Raw genomic sequence first — 26,197 nt, 5'->3', positions numbered from 1 at the left:
CTGACATGCTTTTAAGATACTGTATGTGCCCGGTCGGTCCCTCAGATCCTCTTTTAGTTGTTCCAAAGGTGAGAACCAAAACGTTTGGTGAGGCTGCCTTCAGCCACTATGGTCCTGGCCTTTGGAACAGCCTGCCGGAGGATCTGAGGGCCTCAGAAACTGTAGACAGTTTGAAGAGCTTAAGACATACCTTTTTAGCCATGCTTCTGCTTAGTCATACTATCTATTGTATATATCTTATTTATTTTCATTTATTTTAATGCATTAGTCTCTCATGTCCACTGTTATTGTTTTACTATTTTAATTTGTCTCATTTATAAAACCTATTTGTGTCTTTCTAACCTTTTATTTTATTTGCTAAGCACTTTGAAATGCATAATCTGTAAGAAATGTGCTCTGAAAATAAAGTTTGATTTGGTTTTGATCAGGAACATATCCCACAGTAGAGCCATTCAACCACAAACTTACATTAATATGCAAAGTGTCTCAAATGATTTCGTACATATTTACTAGTGTGTAATGCAGTAATACTGTGATTAATAAGTACTTAATAAGTACTTCTCAAACAGCTTAATAGTCTGGATAATTAATTAATAAAAATGTTATTTCAAGCATTATGAATTTCAAGTTATATGAAAAACACTAATGAAACCAGTTTTTTTGTTGGGGTTCAGATCCCCTTTATTTTTATTATTAAAACTAGGCAGTTCAAAGGAAAGGTGGAGATGGTGGAGAAATTCAGATGCAGAGTGTGGCCCAGAGTTGTGTGTGTGTGTGTTTGTGCTTGAGTCACTCCTCTTTGGGGAGGCTGATGGTGCATGTGAAGAACTTCAACACACGTCGGAAGAATCGCAGAAACGCCATTTTTCTTCCGCTTCTTTGTTTCGCTGGACACCTTTGCCACTGAGTTCAACGCCTCGGTCACTCCGCTGCTCACCTCAGGACAGCTCTCAGTAGATAGCTGCATCACCTTGCTGAGGCCATTTCCAGTGTTCAGAAGGTTTTCAGCAGCCGCTGTCTTCTTTTTGTCACTGGACACCTCTTCCACTGCGTTTGGTGCCTCAGGCACCTCACTGAACACCTCAGGACTTCCCCTGCACACCACAGGACCTCCATTGAACACTTCAGGCACTCCACTGCACATGTCAGGCACTCCACTGCATACCTCGGGACCTCCACTGAACACCTCAGGCACTCTGATGCACACCTCAGGACTGCTGCACACCTCAGGACGGTTCTCAGTGGATAGCTTCAACACCTTGCTTAGGCCATTTCCCGTTTTCAGATGGTTTCCAGTAGACTCTGTCTTCTTTGTGTCACTGCACACCTCTTCCACTGCATTTGAGGCCTCAGGACCTCTGCTGCACACCTCAGGAAGGCTCTCGGTGGATCCGAAATAGGACTAAACAGACAATGCAGCGTAATGAAAGAGCAAGAACAACACATCTGTCGTTTTTCAAAAAACATACCACAGACATCCAAAGTCTAAGATTATAGTAGCTAATTTATAATATTGTCCAGATTGAGACAACCCTGATACACCCAACTTTCAAAGATGCTTGACCTTTCATTTACAAAACAGGCTTCTTGTTCATTACCTTTGGGAGTTTTGCAATCATATTAGTGAAGTCTTGGTGCAGCTGATCTTCCCAGCCCTCCTTCAGCCACCCTTTGGGGTTCACAACATTGCTAAGGACATTTTCAGTGTCCAGAAGGTTTTCAGCAGCCGCTGTCTTCTTTTTGTCACTGGACACCTCTTCCACTGCGTTTGGTGCCTCAGGCACCTCACTGAACACCTCAGGACTTCCCCTGCACACCTCAGGACCTCCATTGAACACTTCAGGCACTCCACTGCACATGTCAGGCACTCCACTGCATACCTCGGGACCTCCACTGAACACCTCAGGCACTCTGATGCACACCTCAGGACTGCTGCACACCTCAGGACGGTTCTCAGTGGATAGCTGCACAACCTTGCATAGGCCTTTTCCCGTTTTCAGAAGGTTTTCAGCAGCCGCTGTCTTCTTTTTGTCACTGGACACTTCTTCCACTGCGTTTGGTGCCTCAGGCACCTCACTGAACACCTCAGGACCTCCATTGAACACTTCAGGCACTCCACTGCACATGTCAGGCACTCCACTGCATACCTCGGGACCTCCACTGAACACCTCAGGCACTCTGATGCACACCTCAGGACTGCTGCACACCTCAGGACGGCTCTCATTGGATAGCTGCACCACCTTTCTCAGGCCATTTCCAGTGTTCAGAAGGGCTCCAGTAGCCTCTGTCTTCTTTGTGTCACTTGACACCTCTCCCACTGCATTTGACACCTCAGGCACTCCACTGCACACCTCAGGACCTGTGCTGCACACCTGTGAACTTATGCTGCACACCTCAGGACCTCTGCTGACCTCTGCACCTCACCTCAGGACCTCCGCTTCTCACCTCAGGCCTTCTCACACCTCAGGACCTCTGCTGCACACCTCAGGCACTCTGCTACACACCTCAGGACCTCTGCCACACATCTCAGGAAGGCTCTCAGTGGATCCGAAATAGGACTAAATAGACAATGCAGAGCAATGAAAGAGTAAGAACAAAACAATATCTGTCCTTTTTCACAAAACATACCACAGACATCTAAAGTCAAAATGTATAGAAGCTCATTTGTAATATTGTCCAGTTTGAGACAACTCTGATACACCCAACTTGGAAAGACACTTACGAAACAGGCTTCTTGTTCCTTACCTTTGGTAGTTCTGCAATCATATCATAGAATTTTCGGATTAACTTCAAACGCTCCTCTTTCAGAAGCTGGATGTCTCCGTCGGTAGCAGTGTCCACGATGACATTTGGTATCCTTAATTCATCCTGAACTCTCTGGCCACTGAGCAGGATAACTCTCTCTGTCTCTGTTTCCTGTAATTCCAGGCCCCTCTTTGCATCCCAAGTCTATGTAACAACATAATATGTCATTAAAAGACTGTTGATGTACCAGGTGAGACTGGACACTGGTCCATCATTGAAATGATGGGGAAAATTATGAATTTGAACTGATAGCTATTGTTTTTCTCTGGGTACAAAAATGAGCTTGCTGATATTTGAAGTGCTTTACAGTGGGTGTACTGTTTGCTCTACATAGTCCTCACCAATTCAGCTACAGAGACCTTCCTCCATCTCTTCCATGTCTCTGCCTCACGCCTTCATGTGAATATGGAAATGTATCAGACTGTGTCTGTCTACACTATCTATCAAACTATTGCTATCATCTAATATATTTTGATACATTCAGGTTATTATTTGGCCTTGTGTACTGATGTGATAAACTCAAGTTACCTAAATGAAGTATAAAGTTTCGTACTTCGTATTTGAAAATAGTCTGAGAACACTGCACTTACTCCAGGAAGACTCTTTTCCCTGCCAGGAGCCAGTCCTTCATTGGTCTCAAAGGGAGGTCCAGTGGGAGCCTTCCCTGGGCTTTCAGCATACAGAATTGCCTCTTGAGCATTTTCTGCAATAGAGTCTTCAATTAGTGACTTAACCAGTTAGAATGTGGCAATCAGAGAGTGATATGAATTGGTTCATGGCAAAAACTTACTGCTCCTCCATGGAGAGTGATGAGGCCTTATTGATTATTAATTGTTGTTGGCCAAAACCCTGCAGAAAGAGCGAGGGTTACTGAGCACAGTACCCAACACCATATGTCTACAGCAGTACATCTATCTTTTATTAATTCATGCTGGAAAAAGTTATCTAAATGGGAAGAATATACATTATACCTTACATAGAACAAGACCATGCAATATAAACAATGAAAATGCAGATGAGATTAATGAGATCTTAATTATGATGAGGAAGCAAGTCATCTTAGATTGTCGATAAATTGGTTGTATATCTAATAGATTCGATATGATCCAAGTAACGTTATTTTTCTCAAATGTCGAAAGCGTGCAATATCGGTCATTCTCATTATGGGAAGACCTACTTACCTTACTGAGAACAATAAAAAATATTGATTGACTTGAATGAAGAATGCGCGTTTGCTATAGATATACTGTAGGTTGGTTGTGATTGTGAATAACTTAACCTCTGAGTGATACACACAGAATTAGGAATTAGAATGTATGTTATTGGGCATTGTGACGCGTATAGAATTATAATCTAGATTCGATTTCTATGGTGACGAGTTCCTTACTGCGGACAGAGTGCGTAATTTCTGAGCACATTTATTTGTCCTGTTGTATCATTTGCCCCGGGCAAATCCTATTTCTCCCTAATGAATACACATCCTATAACATTTTTACGCGATGTCACGGGAAAAAAAACGTATTTTATGATGGTTTATTGGCATTGAAAGAAAAATACATAAAACATGCAATACAGTATTCAAATGTGTTGGTTAATACATCTCTTCAAAGTTGAAGACAATAGGCAATTTAAAGGTGGCTATATGAAAGAAATTACAGAATCAATCAATACAATTTACACTATGCCTAGATATCAACAAAATAAAATAAAATCAAATTGTATTTGTCACATGCGCGGAATACAACAGGTGTAGACATTACAGTGAAATGCTTACTTACAAGCCCTTAACCAACAACGCAGTTTTAACAAAAAATAAGTGTTAAGTAAAAAATAATAATAAATAAAATAATGAAAGAGCAGCAGTAAAATAACAGGAGCGAGGCTAAATACAGGGGATACCTGTACTGAGTCAATGTGTTGGCACAGGTTAGTCGAGGTAATTGAGGTAATATGTACATTAAAGTGACTATGCATAGATAATAAACAGAGAGTAGCAGCAGCGTAAAAGAGGGGGACAATGCAAATAGTTCAGGTAGCCATTTGATTAGCTGTTCAGGAGTCTTATGGCTAGGGGTAGAAGCTATTAAGAAGCCTTTTGGACCTAGACTTGGCACTCCGGTACCGCTTTCCATGCGGTAGCAGAGAGAGCAGTCTATGACTAGGGTGGCTGAAGTCTTTGACAATTTTTAGGGCCTTCCTCTGACATCGCCTGGTATAAAGGTCCTGGATGGCAGGAAGCTTGGCCCCAGTGATGTACTGGGCCGTACGCACTACCCTCTGTAGTGCCTTGCGGTCGGAGGCCGAGCAGTTGCCCTATCAGGCAGTGATGCAACCAGTCAGGATGCTCTCGATGGTGCAGCTGTAGAACAAATCTATTCAGTCTCCTGAGGGGGAATAGGCTTTGTTGTGCCCTCTTCACGACTGTCTTGGTGTGTTTGGACCATGATCGTTTCTTGGTGATGTGGACACTAAGGAACTTGAAGCTCTCAACCTGCTCCACTACAGCCCCGTCGATGAGAATGGGGGCGTGCTCTGTCCTCTTCTTTTTCCTGTAGTCCACAATCATCTCCTTTGTCTTGACCACTTTGTCTTGACCATACGGCCAGGTCTCTGACCTCCTCCCAATAGGCTGTCTCATCGTTGTCGGTGATCAGGCCTACTGCTGTTGTGTCGTCTGCAAACTTAATGATGGTGTTGGAGTCATGCCTGGCCATGCAGTCATGGGTGAACAGGGAGTACAGGAGGGGACTGTGCACGCACCCCTGAGGGGCCCCGTGTTGAGGATCAGCATGGCAGATGTGTTGTTACTAGGGTTGTAACGATCCATCTACTACATCGATGTATCGATTTATATTTCTATGATCCAACTACATCGATCTGTGCTCGGCGAGTTGGCCTTTTGGACAACATATATTGATCTAACATCGTTTTAAAATGTAATAAATCGATTGTATCGATGCTAGGAAATAACCCATTGGATTTAAGCACGTCAGATTTCATATGCAGGGGTGCACATAACTGGTACGCAGGTACGCAAGCGCGACAAAAATCAGGAATGCGTAATGCCACTTGTGTTACTACGCGCCTTTGCGTACTTGACCGATCTTCTCATCTAACCTTACACATGACATGTTGCTTGTCAACTACTGTCAGGGATGTCCAAAAAGCAACAGACATTAAGCAGCTTCTTTGGCGTTTCGCCACCTACAAAGAAACGCCAACTGGAGCCAGAGCCGAAGAAAATACTTTTTTCGGAAAAGTGGCTCCAAGATGTGCAGTGGCTTGAAGCTAACGATGAGCGCACTGAAATGTGGTGCAAGATTTGCCACTCAAATCCACATCTAGCAGACAAAACAGGTGCATTTTATAAAGGCTCAAAGAATTTCAACCATCCTTTATTTGACAAACATGAAAAGAGCAAGGAGCACACGAATGTAGCGCAAGCCATTGCTAAACAAGCTAGCCGAGAATAAATGTCCAGTTGCCCACTTGCCAGATGGCGAGACAAGCTGAATGAAGAACAGCGGCAAGCTCTGTTTAATATTTTTCTCCTCGCCTTCCATAAAGCTAAACACGCACGTCCCACGTCTTCCTATTCTGAGGATGTTCCTTTACTGAAGCGGCTAGAAGTAAATGTCGGAGGTGCATATCATTCACGTGAAGAGGGCACACGGATCATGCAGAGCATCTCTCACACCATCAGCGGGGAGTTACGAGCCAAGTTGCAGTCTGCTGAATTTTTGTGGGCTGCTTTTTGATGGATCTGAGGACATCACAAAAACTGAGCAGGAAATCGTTTACAGTGTGTCTGTGTCCAGCAACGGAGAGTTTACTTCGGACTTTATTGGACTGATTGAATTGGGTGCTGACCGAACCGCACAGGCCATAACAGACGGACTTGTGAGACTTTTCCAGGACACAGGCTTGGATGACTGGACAACAAAGTTGGTCGCTGTGTGCACAGACTGCTGCTGTCAACGTGGGTATCTACAACGGCGTTGTGCCAAAACTCCAGCAACTTGCTGCGGTTGGAGACTCCCTTGTGCACATTCTGTGCACCGCACACACACTGGAGAATTGCGCGAAATCAGCTGATCGCAACGTTCCTTACTGTGAGACATTTAATCGCTCTGTGGTCAAGCTGCTGCAGTTTTATTTACAAAAAGGTGGAGCAAAAAAAACTGCTGCACTGAATAAGCTATGTGAAGAAAATGGGATCTCCTTTGTGAAACTGGGTAAGTTTCATAATATCAGATGGTCTGCATGGAGGCATGAAACACTGTTAAAAATATCAAGACTATTGCCAGCCATTAAAATGCAACTGGTTACGAGTGATAACAGTGACTTGCAGCATATCTGCACAGAGCGTTTTCAGTGCTTTCTGTCAAACATGCTTGACATTTGCAACATTTTGAACACCACATCCATTAGGTTTCAGAAGGAAAAGCTGACCATTGGAGAATGTAAGGATGAACTCATGGTGGCCATTGGACAGTTCACACTTCTGCTTGATGGTGAAAGCCATAGGGCACACACTGTTTCCAATGCTGATGCTGACAGAGACAATACTCAGGGGGTTAATTGAAGAGTTTGAAATCAGATATGACTCCCTCAAGTCATGTGATCATTTCTTAGTATTTGATCCTTCAACATGGCCTCAGGAAATGCAAGACCTCCACAGTTTTGGAAACACAACAGTTTGCAGCATTCTCAAGAAATATGAGGCCACATTGCAACTTGACAAAGATACCACTGTGACAGAATGGATGCGCTTAAAGCAGGCAGGAAAACGCCTGGGAGCCTCTTCTGTGTATGACTTGGTCCAAATAGTAAGTACAAGTAACCCAGATGCTTATTCCAACATCAACAAGGTGGTTAAGCTGTCTCTTACACTGCCTTTAAGCAGTGCAGCTTGTGAGAGCGGATTCTCACATCTCAACATTATAAAAACCAAGTACAGATCTTGTCTGTCACATGCTCGTCTCTCAGCACTGATGCACATTCACCTGTCAAAGCAGACCACAGAGACATTTGACCCAAAGCCTGCTGTTGACCTGTGGATGGAGACAGCTAATCGGAGGCTCAACCAAGGACAGGGAGGTGCATCTGCAGCATCTTCATCATCTACCATGCAGGAAGCTGAAGCAGAGGACAGTGGTGGTGGCACTGAGGAGGACAGTGATGGCAGCACTGAGGAGGACAGTGGTGGTGGCACTGAGGAGGACAGTGGTGGCAGCACTGAGGAGGACAGTGATGGCAGCACTGAGGAGGACAGTGGTGGCGGCACTGAGGAGGACAGTGAAGAAGACTGCACTTATTAAGACCACGCTACATATATGGTGAGTACCAAACACCATCTGCTGGTACTCACCTGAGTAACTCACTGAAAAAGTTATGTGCACCCCTGTTTATATGGATGTTTTTTCTTAGCACTTTTAATGATAAAGGCTTTAAACATTACTCGATTCAGTCTGCCTGTCCGTGACGTCATCGCGCCAGCAGCAGCGCAAAGGCGCCAAGACAACAAAACATAGCATGGCGGACGACAGAGGAGAAGCCGACGAGCGAGAAATTATCAAGCCACCATTGCGGTCCTTACAAGAAACAGGAATCTAGGAAACTTCACCTGCACTGTCCAATATCCAGGTATTTATTTCAGTCACACTGGTTGAATTTTTGGCTAAAAGGTTACTGAATCGATTTCAAGTCACTGAATCGTTTCGGATTGTATCGTTCTAAATGAACCAATATCGTCCTTGAATCGTATCGACAACCACGAATCGTGATACAAATCGAATCGTTGTTAAAACGAATCGTTACACCCCTAGTTGTTACCTAACCTTACCACCTGGTGGTGGCCCGTCAGGAAGTCCAGGATCCAGTTGTAGAGAGAGGTGTTTAGTCCCAGGGTCCTTAGCTTAGTGATGAGCTTTGAGGGCATTATGGTGTTGAACGCTGAGCTGTAGTCAATGAATAGCATTCTCACGTAGGTGTTCCTTTTGTCCAGGTGGGAAAGGGCAGTGTGGAGTGCAATAGAGATTGCAACATCTGTGGATCTCTTGGGGTGGTATGCAAATTAGAGTAGGTCTAGGGTTTCTGGGATAATGGTGTTGATGTGAGCCATGACCAGCCATGACCTTCAGGCACTGATCAGACCCTACACCCAAACGAGGGCACTACATTCATCCACCTCTGGCCTGCTAGACCCCCTACCTCTACGGAAGCACAGTTCCCGCTCAGCCCAGTCAAAGCTATTCGCTGCTCTGGCACCCCAATGGTGGAACAAGCTCCCCCACGACTCTAGGACAGCGGAGTCACTGACCACCTTCCGGAGACACTTGAAACCCTACCTCTTTAAGGAATACCTGTGATATGATGTTTTTATGGTATAATGATGTCATGCCACAGTGTTGTGAGGACAGAGGAAGAGTTAAGAGATGAGTGGTTTGGGGCCATGAAGTCTACATTCCATTATGTCAAGGTAGATTAGTGATGTTTAGGATAGCATGAGTGATGTTTAGTATACTGACTTGGGGTAAAAAGTGATGAACATCAAAGACAGGGAGTGCCCATGGAGACTTGCCAAATGTATGTGAAAGGAATTAGAACCAAAAGGCTATATAAGATAGAGGGTCTTCTTTGTCTAGTTAGTTCAACTGACGAAGGGCAAAGCCATGTCCGTTTGTTAGATGAACCCACAAGCTTGTGATTCAATAAATACTTGGTATGAAATCTCCACAGAATGTCTAAGAATATCCTTGCATCCTTGATTCTTTGATACCTGAGAAACTCATCATAACAGATTGGCGTCTAAATGAACAGGATGCAGTTCACAGCTCAACTAACAGGTAAGCAGACTTTCATTTTTTGAATTCTGTCAAAATCTGCTTATCTGTGGTAAAGCTGAGCTGTAACGAACTGTAAAAAGCAATATTTTTAAATGGGGACGATGAGTGGTGTTGAATGATGTAAAGGGATGTAAGGAGAAATATTAAATTACACAATGACATGATGCTATGATTCAAAACAAGGTGTGTTTATAGTAATTAGCATAAATTGGTAAAGAGAGACTCTGATGTGTAGTATCATCATGGGAGTAAATTAGGTTATGAGACTCTGATGTGTAGCATCATCATGGGAGTAAATTAGGTTATGAGACTCTGATATGTAGTATCATCATGGGAGTAAATTAGGTTATGAGACTCTGATGTGTAGTATCATCATAGGAGTAAAATAGATGAAGCTCTGATGTGTTGTATCATCATAGGAGTAAAATATATGGAGCTCTGATGTGTTGTATCATCATAGGAGTAAAATAGATGAAGCTCTGATGTGTAGTATCATCATAGGAGTAAATTAGATGGAGCTCTGATGTGTTGTATCATCATGGAAGAATTCATGAAATAGAGAGATGTGTAGTATCATTATGAAAAGCGATAAACGTCTTTGGTAGACGAACGTAGAAAGATGCGAGGTTCGAGTCCTCAGGGATAAACGTCTTTGGTAGACGAACGTAGGAAGATGCGGGGGTCGAGTCCTCAACATGACGACATTATAAAATTGAATCCTTGCTATAGGTTCGAGGCCTTTGATGTGAAAGATTCATCATAAAGTTCATAAAATAGTTTTGAGGCCTTTGATGTTGTCACGGTTTACTAAGCCAGAACCCAGAAGCAGACCAGGACAAGGTGAGTTGAAACGAAGGTGAGTATTTATTTAACAGATTCAAAAAAAACGATGCAGAATAATCCAGGGGACAGAGCGGGCGGCGGAGATGAGTTGGTGGAGGTGCAGTGGCAGATCCAATAATGGCTCGGCAGCCGCCGACAACCAGGCAGGGGTTGGGTGAAGGTTCCGGGAGATTGACTGTAGATAGAAACAAAACGGAGGTAAGTACACGGCAAGACAACAAGGTGCAAAACAACAAAACTAACGCTAGAAACTCAAAGGCTGATACGCTGACAAACATACTGTTCATGGCTAACGATCCGGCAGGGAATGGATGTCAGGTCAGAGCTTATGAAGGGTGATGATCAGGACCAGGTGTGCAGATCGCTGATGAGATGCAGGTGCGGGTAATAGGGAGATCTCCCGCCTAGCAACGTCGCCCGGCAACCAGGCAGGGAGCGTTCAAGAACCTTCAGGAACAGGAGATTTAGAGCAGAAAAAATGGCAACATAGGCAGGAACCGACTCAGGACGCAGGGTTCATGACAGATGTGAAAGATTCATCATAAAGTTCATAAAATAGGTTCGAGGCCTTTGATGTGAAATATTCATCAAAAAGTTCATAAAATAGGTTTAAAGCCTTTGATGTGAAAGAATCATAATAAAGTTCATAAAATAGGTTTAAGGCCTTTGATGTGAAACAATCACCATAAAGTTCATAAAATAGGTTTAAGGCCTTTGATGTGAAAGATTCATCATAAAGTGTTAGTCGGGAAGAGGTTCAAGGCCTCAACCGTGTTATACAAGCCCTGTCACAATAAGTACTGTGGATGAATTACGCAAAAGGGCTAGGAGATGGAGCCAATGACAGGTAACATATTGAATCATAGCACCAAAAATGACATTTAAAGGCGAACTACATTTAAAAAAAAACATTATCAGAAGTGGATTTGATGCAAGTATTTAAATTACTAACACTGAAAGTTACTAACATTGCATGGGTGATAAAGAATATCCTCAGAAGAGTATTTATAAGGGGTAAATAGAGCTTGATGTTATTGTAGAAAGTAGTGGAAGAGTCTGAGTTTTCTGGGACAGGAACGGCAGTGTCCTTGGAAATTACAGTCTGTTTTTTTTTGGTTCCGCTGAGAGAATGAAGGAGAGGCTGATTTGGGTTGAATGAGGATTGTTAAACTAACTGAAGGGATTATTTCATGTGAATATATAGAACTTTCTAACGTTCTATAAGGAGTTGTGACGATTTGGAAATGGTAATGACAAAATCATAATTAGAGTGCCATGTCTGTATTATATTTTTTCACTCAAACGTAGACATGCGTCGTGGGTGAAGAAAGTAATAAATATGGGTTTTCTAAGTTTATACCGTTGTTGGATCATGTGATAGTGGAATAAACTGACCATAAGTAATGTTGTTTCAGACGTAATGTATAATATTGTACAAAGCAAATAGAGGGTTCAATTGAAATAATTATCATGGTAGAGCTAACGTAGTACAGTGAGGGAACTTCATTTTGTATCAGAGGGTCAGATGAGAAATCATTGTAATGGCGCTATTGGTGGAAATCTATTTATCATTTCAAGGCATGGAGTATCAATCTGCATTTATGAGTGTACATTCCACTGCTGATGTGTTGATTGAATGGGTACGACGGAGTATTTGGTTTGGTGATGTTGAATGTATGATTTGAAGCGTGTGTGGTTTAAATAGCAGGACTCTTGTAGCTCGTTTGGTGGAGAATGGTGCTTGCAACGCCAGGGTTGTGTGTTCTATTCCCAAGGTGGGCTGGTATAAGTATAACAATGTAAGAGCTTACTAATTGTGGGTCGCTTGGGATACGAGCGTCTGCTAAATGACTAAAATGTAAAAATGTTAACGAGTATGGAGAGAAGAGTGCGTGATAGTACATTTTTTTGGGCATTTGAATAAGGTTTTGATAGATTAAATGAGTGAGAATGGTGGAATATGTCTATAAATAAATTGGATCGTGATAAATGGATGATTTCAATATATGATGGTAAACTACAGCAAGTGTTTGGTGTTACTTGTAGCCTACTTAGAAAGGATAGTTGACTAGATCTCATTCATTCTGTAAATGGCGGAGTGATGGTTTCATTGCGTGGCTATGATTTTAGTTGATAAACTGAACCAAACATGATGTTACTATGGCAATTTAGGATGGTTAATGTTGTTAAGTTAGTTTTTAAACCCTATGATAGAGGTAAATGCAGAACGTTGTTTGAAAGTGTGTTTTATTAGGACTGGTAGTAAAAATGGAAGAATTTCAATTTTTGTCTGCGGGTATTAACCATTGGGGCTTGCTGAAACGTGAGAGCGCTGAAATGGACATTATGGGTTACGTTAGGTGTACAAGGATTGCGTATTTTGTAGGAAGTCATAGGAGGTTGAATATTATCGGCAGGAAATGGCTAACTAGTTAGCGGTGAGAGCTAGTGCGGTTTTCATTGGGTGACGTCACTTGCTCTATGAACTGGAAGTAGTTGCTATGCAAAGGCCGCGGCTTTTGTGGAGCGACGGGTAACGGTGCTTCGAGGGTGACTGTTGTCGATGTGTGCAGAGGGTCCCTGATTCGAATCCAGTAAGGGATAGAAAGCTAATCTTTTACATTGATGCTATTGACGTGAATTACTGGTTTCATTGATAACATTATAGGAAAGATGTTGTCCTACCAATCCATGTCAGATAGGATAACATAGTAATTAAAATTGCATATCGGTGAATGGATGTTTTATTGGTTTTGACTATAACTTTAAATTAATTTCTCATCTGTTGAGGTACCGTTATGAGGAAAATTAGCGGTAGAGTATGATAGATATTGTAGAGGGTTTAAAAAGTAAGTAATTTAATTGGTTGATGAGACAGGTTGACTTGATGTTGAATTGGATTGTTTAATAGAAGTAATTATTTCTATTTAGGAGAATGAGAATATGTTATTAAGTAGTATTGCTTTGTGGAGACGATTTACTAATGAAGAACATGTCTAGATAGTTGAATAAGGAACGATATTTGATAATTGATCATTTTATTATGACATTATATAGTTTGTTTAAAAAGCCGTGTGTTATGCAAATGGTTCATTACTTCAGATAACGATAATCTGTTTATGGTACGTTGAATGATGGGAGATAGTTGTTGTTGTTGGCATGATGGATTAAGTAGACATCTTTTTATGGGTTTTGGATTATGAAACAATAGGTTTATATTTTAATAACATCAATGCAACAGTTTGCAATTATTAAATTACTAAAAAGGGGTTATAGGTTTATAGTGGAAGGTGTACTTAACTTAATAAAACGTGTTATTATCTAGTGTCTTCTAAGTGGGAGTTTTTTTTCCTGGATTGATGGAAGTCTCCTATAATATTATGTTAGGGGTAAAGTCGGACACAACGTATCAATTTTTTTTTATCGATGCTGGGGATAAGATATCTAGTCTTACTTAAGAGGAGTACTGCTAAATGGCATATTATATATTATTATATATATTATATATTATATTATATATTATATTATATTATTATATTATATACATGATTGTATTGGATAATGTATGAAATTGGACATTTAGAGGGAAGTTAGGAACATTAAAAGGGGTAGCTGATATTTCCTATGTTGTTGATACAGTAAATGATAACGGTTTGTTTGATGTGGGATCACAAGGAGCAGATGTAGGGGTTCAATAATCATGCTGAGATTTAAAGAGGATATGATCTGAAGGGTGATCAATTCAACAGAATCATTGTAAACTCAGAGGAATTTTGAGTGGTTTTAATTTTGTGAAAGGTTTTATATAATATTTTTATTTGAGTAGTTATGAGGAGTGAGATTGATACAAATGATTATTGATGAGATAGGACTGTGGATGTATGTATCATGTTTTGTGTGTAATTACTATCTTTGGATTGTTGATTATATGTTAACAACATGTATACTTTCTATTCCAGGAGAAAGGGCATTTCTTTATCTCATTGGAATATTGCCCAGAGCTAGGGTGGAACTAGTTAGTAAAATTAAGTAGTCTTGTTTTTAGGTTGTAATAGGGAGCTACCAAATTAAATAAAGCCTGGCCATGTTTGTTTTATTTGTTTTCCAAATGGGTTTTTCAAATAAACACACAACTCACCTAGGATGATGTTATAAAAGGTTGTTATTTTTATTTAAGGGGATTTCAACAGGTCAAAGGTGATACGTCTTAAAGGAGCACACACAATGACTTTTTATTTTTATTTTTGACTGAGTTTTGGGTATACATGATTTCTTATGAGAATAAATGTCATGAGGATTTTATGTAAACTTGGGGTACATAACATTTATTAGATGTTTTGAATGTTGGTAATGATTAGTATACTATCAATTCGTTGAATGATTTCAATGACCTCTGAACTCTGTTCCGGTCTTGCTGGTGTGATCTGATCATCCACACTAGTAATCCGAGAAACAAGGGCTGAGAAATGTAAGATAGTTCATTTTACTGAGTTGAGGGTAATTTATTATAACTGATTGTGGTTTATAATTTGATTTTAATATATATGATTTGGGCTAGATAATAACAAGGGAGAGAGAGAGCTATCCTGAATGAGGGATAACTGTTGATAGTTATGTATACTAATCTTGGATTACTTTACGGGATAGAAGTAAATTGAGGTATTATCAAAGGTTGTCTTTTTAATTTCATTTTTTTAGGGTTTAATTAACAATGTTGGTGTTTTGTTTTCGAAAGCATGAATCACGTTGTGACTCATGTGTTCAAAAAAGGGGGTAGTATTGATGGTATGAGGATTTCTTGGTATATTTGCATATTGTATTAAGAATATGAGCAGTAGAAAGTCATGTGTTATGGGTTAGATTAAATATTTTAGGGGAAAATGTATTTGTGGTATAAGGCAGAATTTAGAGGAGGCCTTTCTATGACATTAGTGACTATAACAAGATGCAAGAATGTGCACTTCCTAATCTAAAAGGCTTATCAGGAAGGATAAGAAGAAAGGTTGAAGTAGCATGCTGTGTCTCAACTAACAATGTTATCCAGACTTTCTTTAGAAAAGGTGATGGCTTCTCTGACAGACCTACCGGGAGAATCTGGACATTTTTTGCAACTTGGAGACTATGTGGTGGTAAAGGATTAATGAAGTCATTGATGGACAACACCCAAGTGGGAAGGTTAGTAATAGGTGTTAATGGCTACCTTGATGGAGGGGCAAGTAAGAAAGAGAGATTCCTAGATCTATATGTAACATTGTAGGACTTTTCTAACACAAAGGAGGTATGGATAGAGGGGAGATTGAACAGGTATCATGTCAACCAATGATACAGAAGGCTACGATGAAATTGACGATTAGAGATGAGGATACTGTTGATGACAATTATCAGGTGATAGAGGACGACGTTTGAGGAATGACAATGATGAGATGTGGGTTATGGCTGAGTACCTGAGTGGAGAAACAGAGTTATATACCTCCAATAATTTCAAGATTTTTCAGATTTTTCAGCAATCAACTGACTGTCATTCCATTCGGTTATATGTATTTAAAGGGTTTATATAATAGAAATTGGGAGGTATATTAGGAATTGGTATTAGGAATAATTGTTAAACCATAATAATTTGTCATATGGTGAATGTTTATAGGGATTTATTGGTTTAGAAATGAAATTAATTAAACTGTTGTGTTTTTGTCTTCTAGTGAGGTAAATACAGATGGTATCTTAATGCATAATAAGGGATAATTTGGCATAGAATGGTGTGAACCTATAAATAAGTAAAAGTAAGAAGACTGAAGTTATTTCTATTTTTGATATATTCATTTGCATATATTGTAACATCCATGTAATTTACAAAGTGTCACGGATCTTTGTATTTGTGGGGATGATGTCATGATGGTCACAATTTATTTCTATGTATGTTTTTTTTGATTGCATGTCTCAGAAATAGGGGTTATTTTAAAAGGGGGGATAATGATCTATGTGGGATTTTTCCTTATATATGTAAAAATGGGGTTTTGACTACATAGATTATTATCATGAATATATAGTAGTTAATTATGTGTTTATTTTTTACTCAGACTGAGTTTATAGAGGTTTGAGAGGTTTGATATCGCATAAGATAGATGACTGAGAATTTATACCTTTGTTGATTAAATATATTGAGAATGGAGTTGGATTCAGGTATGAATGGTGGAAGCAATCAATTCTCAGTTATCTAGCATAGTTTAGGATCTAGTCAGAGATGTGTGTACTACTAATGGGAGAATATTGTATTTTATATACAGTTATATGTGCATTGTTGGGGTTAAGTCGTGTCACATACCACAAAGAAAAAAAGAAAAAAAAAAGAGTGGATTGATATGATGTTTTTATGGTATAATGATGTCATGCCATAGTGTTGTGAGGACAGAGGAAGAGTTAAGAAATGAGTGGTTTGGGGCCATAAAGTCTTCATTCCATTATGTCAAGGTAGATTAGTGATGTTTAGGATAGCATGAGTGATGTTTAGTATACTGACTTGGGGTAAAAAGTGATGAACTTCAAAGACAGGGAGTGCCCATGGAGACTTGCCAGATGTATGTGAAAGGAATGAGAACCAAAAGGCTATATAAGACAGAGGGTCTTTTTTGTCTAGTTAGTTCAACTGACGAAGGGCAAAGCCATGTCCGTTTGTTAGATGAACCCACAAGCTCGTGATTCTATAAATGCTTGGTATGAAATCTCCACAGAATGTCTAAGAATATCCTTGCATCCTTGATTCTTTGATACCTGAGAAACTCATCATAACAACCTGGAATAGTATAAAAGTAATCATTCTACCCCCCCCCACCCCCCCACCCCATAAAAATAAAAATAAAAAGTGGTTGTCCCACTTGCTATCCCAAGTTGAATGCAGCAATTTGTAAATCGCTCTGGATAAGAGTGTCTGCTAAATGACGTAAATTTAAATGTAAATCTTGCCTGTAGTTTTATAATTTATTTTAAAATAGCTGTATTGATTTTTAAAGTACTACGTGGCCCTGCACCTGAATACATGTCTGATATGCTTTTAAGATACTGTATGTGCCCGGTCGGTCCCTCAGATCCTCTTTTAGTTGTTCCAAAGTTGAGAACCAAAACGTTTGGTGAGGCTGCCTTCAGCCACTATGGTCCTGGCCTTTGGAACAGCCTGCCGGAGGATCTGAGGGCCTCAGAAACTGTAGACAGTTTGAAGAGCTTAAGACATACCTTTTTAGCCATGCTTCTGCTTAGTCATACTATCTGTTGTATATATCTTATTTATTTTCATTTATTTTAATGCATTAGTCTCTCATGTCCACTGTTATTGTTTTACTATTTTAATTTGTCTAATTTATAAAACCTATTTGTGTCTTTCTAACCTTTTATTTTATTTGCTAAGCACTTTGAAATGCATAATCTGTAAGAAATGTGCTCTGAAAATAAAGTTTGATTTGGTTTTGATCAGGAACATATCCCACAGTAGAGCCATTCAACCACAAACTTACATTAATATGCAAAGTGTCTCAAATGATTTTGTACATATTTACTAGTGTGTAATGCAGTAATACTGTGATTAATAAGTACTTAATAAGTACTTCTCAAACAGCTTAATAGTCTGGATAATTAATTAATAAAAATGTTATTTCAAGCATTATGAATTTCAAGTTATATGAAAAACACTAATGAAACCAGTTTTTTTGTTGGGGTTCAGATCCCCTTTATTTTTATTATTAAAAATAGGCAGTTCAAAGGAAAGGTGGAGATGGTGGAGAAATTCAGATGCAGAGTGTGGCCCAGAGTTGTGTGTGTGTGTGTTTGTGCTTGAGTCACTCCTCTTTGGGGAGGCTGATGGTGCATGTGAAGAACTTCCACACACGTCGGAAGAATCGCAGAACGCCATTTTTCTTCCGCTTCTTTATTTCGCTTTACACCTTTGCCACTGAGTTCAACGCCTCGGTCACTCCGCTGCTCACCTCAGGACAGCTCTCAGTAGATAGCTGCATCACCTTGCTGAGGCCATTTCCAGTGTTCAGAAGGTCTCCAGTTGTCTCCGTCTTCTTTGTGTCAATGCACACCTCTTCCACTGCGTTCAACACCTCAGGCACTCCTATGCTCACACCTCAGGAAGCCTCTCGGTGGATCCGAAATAGGGCTAAACAGACAATGCAGCGTAATGAAAGAGCAAGAACAACACATCTGTCGTTTTTCAAAAAAACATACCACAGACATCCAAAGTCTAAGATTACAGTAGCTAATTTATAATATTGTCCAGATTGAGACAACCCTGACACACCCAACTTTCAAAGATGCTTGACCTTTCATTTACAAAAAGGCTTCTTGTTCATTACCTTTGGGAGTTTTACAATCATATTATTGAAGTCTCGGTGACAGCTGATCTTCCCAGCCCTCCTTCAGCCACCCTTTGGGGTTCACCACCTTGCTAAGGACATTTTCAGTTTCCAGAAGGTTTTCAGCAGCCGCTGTCTTCTTTTTGTCACTGGACACCTCTTCCACTGCGTTTGGTGCCTCAGGCACCTCACTGAACACCTCAGGACTTCCCCTGCACACCTCAGGACCTCCATTGAACACTTCAGGCACTCCACTGCACATGTCAGGCACTCCACTGCATACCTCGGGACCTCCACTGAACACCTCAGTCACTCTGATGCACACCTCAGGACTGCTGCACACCTCAGGACGGCTCTCAGTGGATAGCTGCACAACCTTGCATAGGCCATTTCCCGTTTTCAGAAGGTTTACAGTAGCCTCTGTCTTCTTTGTGTCACTTCGACACCTCTTCCACTGTATTTGAGGCCTCAGGACCTCCACTGAACACCTCAGGCACTCTAATGCACACCTCAGGACTGCTGCACACTTCAGGACGGCTCTCAGTGGATAGCTGCACCACCTTGCTTAGGCCATTTCCCGTTTTCAGATGGTTTCCAGTAGACTCTGTCTTCTTTGTGTCACTGCACACCTCTTCCACTGCATTTGAGGCCTCAGGACCTCTGCTGCACACCTCAGGAAGGCTCTCAGTGGATCCGAAATAGGACTAAATAGACAATGCAGAGCAATGAAAGAGTAAGAACAAAACAATATCTGTCCTTTTTCACAAAACATACCACAGACATCTAAAGTCAAAATGTATAGAAGCTAATTTGTAATATTGTCCAGTTTGAGACAACTCTGATACACCCAACTTGGAAAGACACTTAAGAAACAGGCTTCTTGTTCCTTACCTTTGGTAGTTCCGCAATCATATCATAGAATTTTCGGGTTAGCTGATCTTTACAACCCTCCTTCAGCCACACTTTGGGCTTCACCACCTTGCTGAGGACCTTTCCATCTCCAGCAGCCTTTTTCTCCACACCGACCAGGGCCAGCGGTTCAGCCTGGACATCCACCACATTGTTATTCGGAGACTCCACTGAAGCCTCCTCGTTGGTGTTGTCAATGTCAGCAGCCCCAGCGACACTGGCCGGGCACTTGGTCTTTGGTCTTTTCTCTTCAATTAGAGTTTCCTTTGAAGAGGTCTCAGAATGTCCATAAAGCTCAGAGAGCTGTAAATGGACAGAGACATACATAACTATCTGTATAGCACTTTGTGACATCTGCTGATGTAAAAAGGGCTTTATAAATAAATGTGATTGATTGATATCCTATAGCTGTTTCACAAATACAACAAACCAAAGACATCCAACGTTGATAGTAACTCCTATGTAATATTGACCAACTTTTACCACCATATTATACACAGAAACGACAAAGATGCTTGACATTTTATTCAAAGAAACAATATTGGCATTGTAGATGGCTCTTATGTCTTACCTCAGTGGCCAGGCATGTCTCATCCTTTAGGTGCAAGAAGTTCAACTTCCAACGCTCCTCTTTCAGAAGCTGGATGTCTCTGTCGGGCGCAGTGTCCACGATGACATTTGGTATCCTTAATTCATCCTGAACTCTCTGGCCACTGAGCAGGATAACTATCTCTGTCTCTGTTTCCTGTAATTCCAGGCCCCTCTTTGCATCCCAAGTCTATGTAACAACATAATATGTCATTAAAAGACCGTTGATGTACCAGGTGAGACTGGACACTGGTCCATCATTGAAATGATGGGAAAAATTATGAATTTGAACTGATAGCTATTGTTTTTCTCTGGGTACAAAAATGAGCTTGCTGATATTTGAAGTGCTTTACAGTGGGTGTACTGTTTGCTCTACATAGTCCTCACCAATTCAGCTACAGAGACCTTCCTCCATCTCTTCCATGTCTCTGCCTCACGCCTTCATGTGAATATGGAAATGTATCAGACTGTGTCTGTCTACACTATCTATCAAACTATTGCTATCATCTAATATATTTTGATACATTCAGGTTATTATTTGGCCTTGTGTACTGATGTGATAAACTCAAGTTACCTAAATGAAGTATAAAGTTTCGTACTTCGTATTTAAAAATAGTCTGAGAACACTGCACTTACTCCAGGAAGACTATTTTCCCTGCCAGGAGCCAGTCCTTCATTGGTCTCAGAGGTAGGTCCAGTGGGAGCCTTCCCTGGGCTTTCAGCATACAGAATTGCCTCTTGAGCATTTTCTGCAATAGAGTCTTCAATTAGTGACTAAACCAGTTAGAATGTGGCAATCAGAGAGTGATATGAATTGGTTCATGGCAAAAACTTACTGCTCCTCCATGGAGAGTGATGAGGCGTTATTGATTATTAATTGTTGTTGGCCAAAACCCTGCAGAAAGAGCGAGGGTTACTGAGCACAGTACCCAACACCATATGTCTACAGCAGTACATCTATCTTTTATTAATTCATGCTGGTAAAAGTTATCTAAATGGGAAGAATATACATTATACCTTACATAGAACAAGACCATGCAATTTAAACAATGAAAATGCAGATGAGATTAATGAGACCTTAATTATGATGAGGAAGCAAGTCATCTTAGATTGTCGATAAATTGGTTGTATATCTAATAGATTCGATATGATCCAAGTAACGTTATTTTTCTCAAATGTCGAATGCGTGCAATATCGGTCATTCTCATTATGGGAAGACCTACTTACCTTACTGAGAACAATAAAAAATATTGATTGACTTGAATGAAGAATGCGCGTTTGCTATAGATGAAGTTGCATATTCAGGAGAAGGCACCACTACCACTAATTGCATTGGGGTGTTTCTGGACTGGCCGGCCAGCACGCTGTCCTTTTACAGCGTCTCCTCTGACGCTATGACACACCTGCACACGTACAATGACTTGTTCACTGGACCCCTTTACCCTGCATTCAATATTCACACTGAAGAGGAGCAGGAGGGGTCCATCAGATTGTTGTAACGTTCATTAGGCCCTTCAATATTCACACTGAAAGAGAAGGAGGGGTCCATCAGATTGTTGTAACGTTCATTAAGGCCCTTCAATATTCACACTGAAGAGGAGAAGGAGGGGTCCATCCGATTGTTGTAATGTTCATTAAGGCCCTACAATATTCACACAGAAGAGGAGAAGGAGGGGTCCATCAGATTGTTGTAACGTTCATTTAGGGCCATGTCAAGGTTTAGAAGAAATGACTGTGATTATATCTTCTACTAATGACATTGTGTAGGTTTAGGGGGACCTCTGGTTTTCTACTGAAGGGGTTTGGCTGCTGTTGTAACCTGACTTCATTGTCCTTCGGTATCTTAGTTCATGAATGACAGATGAAGATCCATTGGTAGCATGGTCATTTATATTTATTATGGATTCCCCATAGGCAGCAGCAACTCTTCCTGGGGTCCAGCAAAATAAAGGCAGTTATACATTTTAAAAACATGACAACAAACTTTACAATGCATTCATAACAGATTTCACAAAATATTAAGTGTGTGCCCTCAGGCCTCTACTCTACTACCACATATCTAGAGCACAAAATCCATGTGTACATGTGTGTATAGTGCGTACGTTATCATGAGTTTGTGTGCATGTGTCTATGTTTGTGTTGCTTCACAGTCCCCGCTGTTCCATAAGGTGTATTTTTTATCCGTTTTTTAAATCTAATTTGACTGCTGGCATGAGTTACTTGATGTGGAATAGAGTTCCATGTAGTCATGGCTCTATATAGTACTGTGCTCCTCCCATAGTCTGTTCTGGACTTGGGGACTGTGAAGAGACCTCTGGTGGCATGTCTTGTGGGGTATGCATGGGTGTCCGATGCCATGTCAATACCTCTCACAAATACAAGTAGTGATGAAGTCAATCTCTCCTCCACTTTGAGCCAGGAGAGATTGACATGCATTTTATTAATGTTAGCTCTCTGTGTACATCCAGGGCCAGCCGTGCTGCCCTGTTCTGAGCCAATTGCAATTTTCCGAAGTGCCTCTTTGTGGCACCTGACCGCATGACTGAACAGTAGTCCAGGTGCGACAAAACTAGGGCCTGTAGGACCTGCCTTGTTGATAGTGCTGTTAAGAAGGCAGAGCAGCGCTTAATTATGGACATAGTTCTCCCCATCTTAGCTACTGTTGTATCAATATGCTTTGACCATGACAGTTTACAATCCAGGGTTACTCCAAGCAGTTTAGTCTCCTCAACTTGCTCAATTTCCACATAATTCCTTACAATATTTAGTTGAGGTTTAGGGTTTAGTGAATGATTTGTCCCAAATACAATGCTTTTAGTTTTTGAAATATTTAGGACTAACTTATTCCTTGCCACCCATTCTGAAACTAACTGCAGCTCTTTGTTAAGTGTTGCTGTCATTTCAGTCGCTGTGGTAGCTGACGTGTATAGTGTTGAGTCATTCGCATACACAGACACACTGGCTTTACTAAAGATTGAAAAAAGTAAGGGGCCTAGACAGCTGCCCTGGGGAATTCCTGATTCTACCTGGATTATGTTGAAGAGGCTTCCATTAAAGAACACCCTCTGTGTTCTGTTAGACAGGTAACTCTTCATCCACAATATAACAGGGGGTGTAAAGCCATAACACATACGTTTTTCCAGCAGCAGACTATGATCGATAACGTCAAAAGCCGCACTGAAGTCTAACAAAACAGCCCCCACAATCTTTTTATCATCAATTTCAGTCATTTGTGTAAGTGCTGTGTTTGTTGAATGTCCTTCCCTATAAGCGTGCTGAAAGTCTGTTGTCAATTTGTTTACTGTAAAATAGCATTTTATCTGGTCAATTACCATTTTTTCCCAAAAGTTTACTAAGAGTTGGGAACAGGCTGATTGGTCGGCTATTTGAGCCAGTTAAGGGGGCTTTACTATTCTCAGGTAGGGGTATAAATGTTGCTTCCCTCCAGGCCTGAGGGCACACACTTTCTATTAGGCTTAAATGAAGATATGGCAAATAGGAGCGGCAATATCGACCTCTATTATCCTCAGTAATTTTCCATCCAAGTTGTCAGACCCCGGTGGCTTGTCATTGTTGATAGACAATAATACTTTTCCACACTTACTTTACGGAATTCAAAATTACAATGCTTGTCTTTCATAATTTGGTCAGATATACTTGGATGTATAGTGTCAGCGTTTGTTGTTGGCATGTCATGCCTAAGTTTGCTAATAATTAAAGTAGTTGGCAATATCAGTGGGTTTTGTGATGAATGAGCCATTGATTCAATGAAGGGAGCGGAGTTTGCCTTTTTGCCCAAAATGTCATTTAAGGTGCTCCAAAGCTTTTTACTATAATTCAATGTCATTTATCTTTGTTTCATAGTGTAGTTTCTTCTTTTTATTCAGTTCAGTCACATGATTTCTCAATTTGCAGTATGTTTGCCAATCGGTTGTACAGCCAGACCTATTTGCCATATCTTTTGCCTCATCCCTCTAAATTATACAATTTTTCAATTCCTCATCAATCCACGGGGATTTAACAGTTTTTACAGTCATTTTCTTAATGGGTGCATTCTTATTAGTAACTGGGATAAGCAATTTCAAAAATGTGTCAAGTGCAGTGTCTGTTTGCTCCTCAGTACACACCACGAACCAACAAATATTATTTACATCAGCAACATAGGAATCACTACAAAACTTATTGTATGACCTCTTACACACTATATCAGGCCCAGCCTTTGGAACTTTGGTTTTCCTAGATATGGCTACTATATTGTGATCACTACATCCGATGGATTTTGGATACTGCTTTCAAACAAATGTCTGCAGCATTAGTAAAGATGTGATCAATACATGTTGATGATTTCAGTTCCTGTACTGTTTCTAACTACCCTGGTAGGTTGATTGATAACCTGAACCAGGTTGCAGGCAATAGTTTACAGTTTGAAGCTTTCTCTTGAGTGGGCAGCCTGATGAAAGCCAGTCAATATTTAAATCACCCAGAAAGTATACCTCTCTATTGATATCACATACATTATCAAGCATTTCACACATGTTATCCAGATACTGACTGTTAGCATTTGGTGGTCTATAGCAGATACTGACTGTTAGCATTTGGTGGTCTAGGCAGGTGAACCTGTAGCCATATTACTTCAACAGTATTTAACATGAGATCCTCTCTAAGCTTTACAGGAATGTGGTTCTGAATATAGACAGCAACACCGCCCCGTTAGCATTTCTGTATTTTCTGTAAATGTAATAACCCTGTGTTGCTAACACTGTATCATCAAAGGTATTATCTAAGTGAGTTTCAGAGATTGTCAGAATATGAATGTCATCTGTTACTAGCAAATTATTGATTTCATGAACCTTGTTTCTTAAGCTACATATGTTAACTTGGGCTATTTTTAACACTTTTCTGGGATGCTTCATTCTTTTTCTTGCTTTACTGGGAAGCTTAGCAGAGGTAGACATATTCTGGTTATTTTTATTAGTGCAGGGTGAGCTGCACACAGTGGACTTCCTACTAGGGCACACCACCTCAGTGGCAACAGTATTACTCTGGTTCATAGGCATATGAGTACTGCATACAATAGCTGTAGGATCAGCAGAGGCATTCCGGGCAGTAAGAGGGACATAAATTAGGTTATTTACATTGTGTCTTCCAATGTCCCTAGGATAATGTACATTTGCTGAAGCATTCTGACAACTCAGCGACACAATGGTAGGGATTAAATGAGCTGGACTTGGGTCATTGATAAGTCATTGTCTCAACGCAGCCTTATAATGCTGTGAAATGATCCAGGAACCCAAATGATTTGGATGGAACCCATCCTCCTTATAATACAAGCTTTGTTTCCAGAAGGTATCAAAATGGTCAATAAATGATTCATGTAGGTACTGAACTGTCTGTCTGGTCTGTCTATTTAGGCGTAACGTCTCATCAATGCACAGTTAACGTTGATATATATCCATGACAACATGATGTGATAATTGCCCCTATAGCGTATCATAACTTGCTATAAGAATTCATTAGAGCTCCATGCATTCCTAACAGCTCCATGCATTCCTAACAGCTCCATGCATTCCTAACAGCTCCCTGCTCAGCTCCATGCATTCCTAACAGCTCCCTGCATTCCTAACAGCTCCATGCATTCCTAACAGCTCCCTGCATTCCTAACAGCTCCCTGCATTCCTAACAGCTCCATGCATTCCTAACAGCTCCATGCATTCCTAACAGCTCCATGCATTCCTAACAGCTCCATGCATTCCTAACAGCTCCCTGCATTCATAACAGCTCCCTGCATTCCTAACAGCTCCCTGCATTCATTACAGCTCCATTCGTCCATAACAGCTCCATGCATTCATAACAGCTCTA

General features: G+C 40.6%; 1 protein-coding gene and 1 long non-coding RNA gene across 2 annotated transcripts; both read right to left on the bottom strand.

Moving 5' to 3' along the window:
- Positions 1-152: 152 nt before the first annotated feature.
- Positions 153-4,075, bottom strand: LOC121561593. The gene is made up of 8 exons (XM_045217751.1): positions 3,987-4,075; positions 3,396-3,508; positions 3,147-3,198; positions 2,746-2,949; positions 2,461-2,558; positions 1,599-2,403; positions 840-1,402; positions 153-159 (listed from the first exon to the last, which is right to left on the bottom strand). The coding sequence occupies exons 2-8, from the start codon at positions 3,503-3,505 to the stop codon at positions 153-155; spliced, it is 1,839 nt and encodes a 612-aa protein (XP_045073686.1). The 5' UTR covers positions 3,506-3,508; positions 3,987-4,075.
- A 16,340-nt stretch (positions 4,076-20,415) lies between these two features.
- Positions 20,416-21,627, bottom strand: LOC121566170. The gene is made up of 4 exons (XR_006659385.1): positions 21,566-21,627; positions 20,975-21,087; positions 20,726-20,777; positions 20,416-20,528 (listed from the first exon to the last, which is right to left on the bottom strand). It is a non-coding gene; the product is annotated as an uncharacterized LOC121566170 (long non-coding RNA).
- Between the last annotated feature and the right edge of the window lie 4,570 nt (positions 21,628-26,197).

This window comes from Coregonus clupeaformis, unplaced genomic scaffold (genome assembly GCF_020615455.1).
Source record: "Coregonus clupeaformis isolate EN_2021a unplaced genomic scaffold, ASM2061545v1 scaf1217, whole genome shotgun sequence".
Lineage (NCBI taxonomy): Eukaryota > Metazoa > Chordata > Actinopteri > Salmoniformes > Salmonidae > Coregonus > Coregonus clupeaformis.
Note: the sequence above shows the minus strand (reverse complement) of the source record. Positions and strands in the feature narration are given on the sequence as shown.